Source organism: Vigna umbellata, chromosome 1 (genome assembly GCF_029865625.1).
Source record: "Vigna umbellata cultivar VRB3 chromosome 1, Vumbellata_1.0, whole genome shotgun sequence".
NCBI lineage: Eukaryota > Viridiplantae > Streptophyta > Magnoliopsida > Fabales > Fabaceae > Vigna > Vigna umbellata.
This window is the reverse complement of record NC_142165.1, coordinates 17,620,683-17,628,954: the sequence shown is the minus strand read 5'-3', so window position 1 is coordinate 17,628,954 and position 8,272 is coordinate 17,620,683. Positions and strand designations below refer to the sequence as shown.

The window sequence follows — 8,272 nt, the reverse complement described above, 5'->3', positions numbered from 1 at the left end:
TGGTAGGAACATATAAGTCTTCAGTTGAGGTGTAAAGGAAATGACTCGTTATCCCAATGGAGGGTTTAAGTGATCGAATGTTCCATTATCGGTTTCCAAGGTGAGTTTTCATGTTCCGATCCCAAGTCTGTCATTAACAAATTTGTCAAGTGACATTGTTAGAGTCAATCACTATGCATTTAAGATATTGTCAGTTTTAAAATATATGTTCTATCCTTAAAAAATGTATGGAAGATTGAAAAAATATTTAAATTGTATTTGACCTCCACCCCTAACTGATGGGACTATGATAAGAACAACAATATATCATAAAAATTAATTTAGTTTGGTTTAATTTTTTTTAAGGTTGAAAGTAATAAGAAATCAAACAACGTGTTTTTATATTTGGCTGAAATAATATTTCAACAAATATTCAAAAAATGGATACTAACAAGTTTGACGGGAAGAAGAGTGTTTTAATATTTTTGTTTATGTAGGGTTTTAATTGATAAAAAAAGAAAAAAGAGATGAAAAATAGAGAGAAGTTTGAAATGAGGGGAGTGAGCGTGATTTGAGTGAAGAAGAAAGTGGGTCCGAGAAGGATCATAGGTGGGGACAGTGAGGGTGATAGAAGTAGAAGGCAGTGAAGTGGAGCCTCGGAGATCTTAAGAATTCCATATCTGGTTCCTTAGCTGGATGCCACTCCCCCTGCTCACCACCAACCAAGACTCCACTCCCTCTTTTTCATCTTCTCACTATCTTCAAACAACAAAATCAAAAACATTCAACTTTTTATGCCATTTTCCTATATTACAAATTCTATCTTGTCATATCAACTCTCTTTCTTTCCAGTTTTTAAATCTTCATCCTAATCAAACCTTCACATTCTCACCTAAACAATAATCATTCAACTTAAAACATACCTATTTCTTCATTACTCTTCTCATTAAATTATTAGATTCTACAAGTTGATATAACAGAAAGAGTATATACATGATCCACCTATGTGATACAAAATAATCTATTCATTTCCAACCTAATGATTTATGTTAACATTAGAGGTTTCATACACATTTGTCTCACTTCTAGCTTGATAAAGTTAACTCCTTACTTTGTCGGTCCCACATGAACACGAAGGATGAGAATGTGCTGTTATTGTTCTATATAAGGTTGCTTCTCCCCCCCTTATGACTCCATATTAGCAGAGCTCAAATTATTCTGCAATTCTTATTTCTTTTTCCCTTTTTTATATGAAAAGCCTAACATTTTGACTTTCCAAAGAAGAGAGTCCAGTAACACCCTCAATGGATGCAATTTTCGCTTACATCATTGTCATTTTGCTTACCTTATTTTCATTCATCTTCTTACCAAAACTAAACAGAAGAAAACCTCAGAACCAAACAACCGCAAAGCTCCCTCCAGGTTCAATGGGATGGCCGTACATAGGAGAAACCCTCCAACTCTACTCCCAAGACCCAAATGTCTACTTTTCCACCAAACACAAAAGGTTTCTTCTCACTCTCATACTTCCACTTCATACATGCATATAATATATTATATTATATTACACTACATAAACGTGTTCGTTTTTCAACTCAGATGTGATTTTTCATGTTTTGAATATAACTTTAAGGAGTTAATATAGTTATATTTGTTCACATTTTAATGCACACACGACAGAAGTTGTGAATGTAATTGCCAACATGTTTGATTTTAGGTTTGGTGAAATATTTAAGACCAACATCCTGGGTTGTCCCTGTGTGATGCTGATCAGCCCTGAGGCTGCACGCTTTGTTCTAGTGACTCAAGCTCACTTGTTCAAACCAACTTACCCGAAAAGCAAAGAGCGTTTGATTGGTCCTTTTGCTTTGTTTTTCCATCAGGGAGACTACCACACTCGTCTGAGGAAGCTTGTTCAGAGGTCACTTTCTTTTGAAGCACTTCGCAACTTGGTGCCCCATATTGAAGCCTTAGTGTTATCTGGCATGAACTCTTGGGGTGATGGCCAAATCATTAACATGTTTAAGGAAATGAAAAGGGTAGCTTCACTTTTCCTGCAACATCATATATATGTACTGTTCTTTTTATATTATATTAAATTAGTTCCCTGACATTGAACGAATGATTGGATCGATTATAATATTATTATTCATATTCAAGCACTTGTGAGTCTCGCATTTTCTGCATTTTTTTATGTATACTTTTGCTGTAAGTGTGCCATGGTGTAATAAGGGTCAATAACTTAAGTGGTCAACCGTTGAATGCTTGCGTGCAGATTTCTTTTGAAGTTGGAATCCTCACAACTTTTGGCCATCTAGAGCCACGTTCGAGGGAGGAGCTAAAGAAGAATTACCGTATTGTGGATGCTGGTTACAATTCCTTCCCAACTTGCATTCCAGGAACACAGTACAAAAAAGCACTGCTGGTAAGTAATACTGATCGTGTTCAACAAATTCATGTCTTAATTACTGTGTTTAGTAGGTTTTAAAAGACATGTTGTTGAGACATGTTTTTTGCTACAACTTCAAGGTTTTCTATAAGGATCACATCAGTTGCATTTGTTCAAAATTTCTCTCAGCATCAAGAATATTGTAATTGGTTTGAATGGAAGTATGAAAAGCTACTCACACACACAAACACACACGTGTATATATTCTTTGTAGGCTAGAAAGAGACTCGGGAAGATTATAAGTGAGATTATCTGTGAGAGGAAGGAGAAGAAGTTGGTCGAAAGGGATCTTTTGAGTTGTCTGTTGAATTGGAAAGGTGAAGGAGGAGAAGTGTTATCTGATGACCAAATTGCAGATAACATTATTGGGGTGCTTTTTGCTGCTCAGGACACCACAGCTAGTGCCATGACATGGGTTGTAAAGTACCTGCATGATGAACCGAAACTTCTGGAGTCAGTAAAGGTATATAAAGAAAGGAAACTTTAACTTGAGCTTATCTTCTTTGTGAGAAAAAGGTTTGTAGTATTTGATGTTCATGTTAGTAATAATGAATATGGTTTGTGGTAATGTTGGCTTTGCAGGCAGAGCAGAAGGCTATTCAAAAGTCTAATGACGGTAATCTACCACTTAGTTGGGATCAGACTAGAAACATGAGAATTACTCACAAGGTAGGCTCAGTAAACTGTCTTTCAATTCAGAATTTTCGTTTTCTTTTCATTAACTAAATGATATCATTGATTTACATGAGCTGAAATAATCGTTTATCTTGATTTAAATAAACTAAAACAGTTTTCTTTCATAACTTAAAAGCAGCCAGCCATATATTTCACTTTTGGAAAAGTTCTTTCATCTTATATATCCATAATTGGTTCAACAAAACAAAAAGTAAACGTGTTATAAGTCCGTGGTGATTCCTGTTGTTTAAGTAAGTGTTGAGTGAGTTTGTTGCAAGTGACTAATAATGGGAAACTGTGACCTTGGTCAGGTTGTGTTAGAGAGTTTGAGAATGGCAAGCATTATTTCATTCCCTTTCAGAGAGGCAATAGCTGATGTGGAGTACAAGGGTAAGAAGAATATTTATCATATATGCAAGATTTCAAACTTTTTCTTGGGGTCCAAAAATGCACCATGCAAAGTGACTAATATCATGAGCTCTTAAAACCACATTCTGCAAAGGCCTAAAGTGAAACCATATTCGTTTGAAAACTTATGGTCTTATAAATAAATGACTGACATGGAATTTGACCACAGGATTCTTAATACCAAAAGGGTGGAAAGCCATGCCTCTATTCAGAAATATTCACCACAATCCTGAGTTTTTTCCAGAGCCTCAGAAATTCAACCCTTCAAGGTTTGAGGTATGATGGAATGAGAAAAGAAAGAAAAAAAGTAATGGTTTATGCATGGATAAGGCTAATTAATCAATCTTATATCACTGTGTACGGCAAAAGACATTTCATCATTTTGAAACAGGCAAGAACAACTGTTGATGTTTGTTGTTTGTTTGCATAGGTGGCACCAAAGCCCAATACTTTCATGCCATTTGGTAGTGGAGTGCATGCCTGCCCTGGCAATGAGCTTGCCAAGCTGGAGACACTGATTATGATCCATCATTTGGTCACCAAATTTAGGTACTGTTGTTTAATTAGTAGAGAAGAATATGCCAAAAACAGAGAAAAAGAGAAGAATGATCATACGGATTATTATTATTAACACCTAGGAGAGACAGCTTAAAAGCATCTATAGCAGTACATACTGACTGATGAAAAATAATGACTAAAAGGGCCCATATAAACTGACAGCCAAAATCAATTTCAGTATCACTCACACATACAAGTATGTTTTCAAAATTATATTTTCACTAATTTTTAATTGGCTAACTGTTATTTCATTCTCTTGATTTCCAAAATTTGGCATATAAAATTATGCTTTTTTTTTATAACACATTCAAAAGTTTTATGTTGGAGACCAATACCTGATATATAAATTTTTGGGGAAACACTCTTATTGTTGATTTACTTTTTATACTGAGTTTCAAGTTATGAAGACATTTGTATTTACACATAAACATTACAATAAGAAAAAAAAAGCAAGTTTGTGCCCAAAACTCCACGAAATAGATTTCTCTCTGCATTGAACGTTCAAACTATCATTTTCAAACATCACACGGAATTTTCATTTTATTTTCTAGAGACAAATAACGTTGAAAGTGGAGGGAGAAAACTTGACATGAAGGAAAGTGCAATTTTAAAAATACAAAAAGATATAGATAATTTATATTGATTATACTTATAAATTTGTTACTTTTAGTTATAAACATATATAGCCAAGTCTTATAGTTAAGCATTTACAATGATCTGCAAACAAGTCATGAAAATTTTGGTCGAATAGAGAATGTGTGGTTAGTTTTGCTTATTTATTTATTTCAATTTTTCATAAAAAGAATTATTTCAAATACTTTATTCCTTGCATAATAAAAAGAGTGAAGATGCTACTATTATTAGAATAATAGCTGTTTCAAAATAATGGAAATATTAATACAAGGGCCTTGATAATTTTCCTAATTAATATGCAACTCTTGAGCCTACTTCAGTATTTAAAAGTTTAGGGATAATATACTAATAATTTTGCTAATATAATGAAAATCGATTATTACTTTCGAAATCTTAAAAATGTGATGAATATGAAAATATAAAGTCTGTGCATGATATGCATTCATATCAAGACGGTAAAGAGAATATATCTATTACTTTTAAAATAGTTATTATATATACTGTAACAAAATAAAGCATAAATATTGTTAGATTTTAAAAAAAATTGAGGAATAAGAACGATGAGAGAATCTGAGTGTGCAGAAGTAGAAACATACCTTTTTCTTGAAGGCAAACATGGTGATATGACCCTACTGGAAAGAGCTCAAAAATGAACACGTTGCTCTGGTAGGGTTGAGTTACATGAGACCTGTTTGAAGAATTACAAGTATCATGGTAATAATGTTTCCTCACATGACAGAACTGGGCGTCATTGGGTGTAAAGTATGTCTGTCAGAAAAGAGTAATGCTGAATTATCTAAAACAACATCGGTACGATTTTATATATACTAATTATTTTGTATTTTAATTAATTCAGTTATTGTGAAGAATGAAACGAGAGTAAAAAAAGTACTGACATACAGGTTTACATGCATCAATATATTACAACAATGGACAAGGTTTTATACACATCAAATATATTCTTGAAGAACTAAAGAAAAGCTTCAAGAATGTGTGGTTTCTGTTTTTGGAAACGAATCAAGTGGTGAATAAAGCAGAAGCATAAGTGTTAATTTGGACATATACCCCAATAGGGTTGAATAGTTGAAAATGAATTGTACCAAGATTGAAAACAAAAGAAGATGAGTATGTTATGCATAAAAGCATGTATAAGTTGGAGAAAGTTAGAAAAGGTAGATCTTTTATGGAAAGGATTGTGAGCATGGTAGTATGAATTTGATATGTGATTACTGAAAGGGTTGGTGTTTGTATGAACAGGTGGGAAGTGGTAGGATCCAAGGGTGGAATTCAGTATGGTCCATTCCCCTTGCCACTGAATGGACTCCCAGCTAGATGTTGGAGAGAATCTACCAGCTAGAGAAAAAGTAGAGCATGGGAAGAACAAGCAACCCACTTTTCGAAGTCACAAAAACCTTTTATCTTTTCTTTTCTAGTTTGACTCTTTGATTTTTATTTTTCCATGGTGGGGCTCTTCAATTGTTACCCCTCTATCCTTGATCATTTTCCACCCCTCAAACAAACAAGAAAAAGAGGGTGCTGCTGTATTTCTCTCTTCAAGCATATCGGTTTCAATTATCTTTTTCTGTCAAAACACTTTTTATATGTTTCTGTTGTTACGTATAAGTTATGTATCAAAATTGGGAGCAATAATGCAACAAATTAAGGAAGAAAAAAATTGTATCCAACAACTCATGTACATAAGACGTGTGTGTTTTTATCACATGACAAGTAATCGACATGGAACATAATCTGGCTTTGGCCCTATAATCAACCTTCTGTCACGATCATCATGAATGTAGCAGATAGATGCTGCAAGAATGCCACGTATAGGTGGAGTGGTTGGTGGTTGCAGATTATTTAAAGATGTCATTTTAAAAGGGTCATTTCAGAGTTAATATAAGGAACCTACCACATTAAATGAACTCTTGTTTTGTTAATGATAAATGATTTCTACACCTATCAGATGTAACTTTAATTCCAAAAATTTTACTTTTAACATTTTAACATTTTATTATTATTTTATATCTTTAATTTTATAAAAAAATTTATTTTGATTTTAATAAATGTATTTTTATTTTTCTCTTTTTCTTATTAAAAAAAACTTTACATCACCTTAATAATAACTAAATTTAAAATTCAAATATTATTTAATATAATTTTATATTTTAATAATTATTAAAATATAATTTATGTTATAATAATAGTTATATTAAAAATATAAAAATAAAATAATTAAAATAAAAATAATAACAAAAAAGTAAAATTATATTAAATAAAATATTTAATATATTTAAATATATTAAATTATATTAAAATATTAAATTAAATTAAATAATTATTAAAATTTAAATAATAAACAAAATTTTAAAACAATTATTTATCAAATAACAAATAAAATTATATTAAATAAAATATTTAAATATACTAAATTATATTAAAATATTAAATTAAATTAAATAATTATTAAAATTTATATATAAAATAAAATTTTAAAAACGTCGGATATGATATCCGATTCATAACTTATCGGTATCTATATCATATTAACAAATTTTTCAAAATTTTATTTTTTCAAAATTTTAATAATTATTAAATTTAATTTAATATTTTAATATATTTTAATATATTTAAATATATTAAATATGATTTTGAGTATTATTTTTATTTTTATTTTTATTTTTATTTTAGTTATTATTTTTCAATTTTCTTAATAGAACTATTTTAAAAATATAATTATATTTTATTAATTATTAAAATATAAAAATATAATAAGTAATATTATAATTTTTATTTAAGTTTAATATTTATTAAATTTTAAATAAAAAGTAAAAGTATTAACATATTTTATAGATTTTAATATATAAATAAGTTTTTTAAAATTTTCATTTTTATTTAAAATTTAATAATTCTTTGATTTATTTTAATATTGTATTATAATTTAATATATTTGAATATATTAAATCAAATTTATTATTTATTATTATTATTATTATTATTATTATTTTATTTTTATGTTTTTAATATAACTATTATTATAATATAAATTATATTTTAATAATTATTAAAATACAAAATTATTTTAAATAATATTTAAATTTTAAATTAAATTAAAATATTATTAAAGTAGTGAAGATTGTTTTTAATAAAAGAGAAAAGAAAATGGAAAGTAATTTATTAAAGTTAAAAATAAAGTTTGAAAAAGTTGGAGATACAGAATAAAAGTGAAATTACGGATGAGATATTGGAGATGTAGGATGAACATGATTTCTTTATCATGAAAAAGTATGTTAGATCGATCACTCATCTAATCACTTCTATTTCTTGAAATCAATGAATGGTATTACAGATATATAAACCTTTTGAAGACTTGATATAATATGGTTTTGTGAATGAAGTTATTAAAGTAAATAATAAAAGGATGGTGTGTTGATATTTTGTTTTGTTTTCACCTAACATGTGCAACACATAGTTATTGCAGTACTTGTGCTGGTGAAGGAGCTTGGCAGGACTTAGCTACATGAGATTGTTGGCAGCCTTATGAAGGCTTCTCCTTGTACTGTCTCTTCTGGC

At 29.8% G+C, this 8,272-nt stretch overlaps 1 protein-coding gene across 1 annotated transcript; it reads left to right on the top strand.

Annotated features, from left to right (window-relative positions):
• The first annotated feature begins 1,171 nt into the window (after positions 1-1,171).
• Positions 1,172-6,277, top strand: LOC124827454 (abscisic acid 8'-hydroxylase CYP707A1-like). Its single transcript, XM_047300519.2, has 9 exons — positions 1,172-1,486; positions 1,697-2,018; positions 2,255-2,404; positions 2,643-2,891; positions 3,011-3,097; positions 3,415-3,493; positions 3,681-3,787; positions 3,942-4,060; positions 5,960-6,277. The coding sequence occupies exons 1-9, from the start codon at positions 1,284-1,286 to the stop codon at positions 6,057-6,059; spliced, it is 1,416 nt and encodes a 471-aa protein (XP_047156475.1). The 5' UTR covers positions 1,172-1,283; the 3' UTR covers positions 6,060-6,277.
• Positions 6,278-8,272: the final 1,995 nt, after the last annotated feature.

Coding starts and splice junctions, on each gene's coding strand:
- LOC124827454 (XM_047300519.2), top strand. CDS start 1,284: ATGGATGCAATTTTCGCTTACATCATTGTCATTTTGCTTACCTTATTT. Junction 2,892..3,010: donor AACTTCTGGAGTCAGTAAAG/GTATATAAAGAA, acceptor TTGGCTTTGCAG/GCAGAGCAGAAGGCTATTCA. Junction 3,788..3,941: donor TCAACCCTTCAAGGTTTGAG/GTATGATGGAAT, acceptor TTGTTTGCATAG/GTGGCACCAAAGCCCAATAC.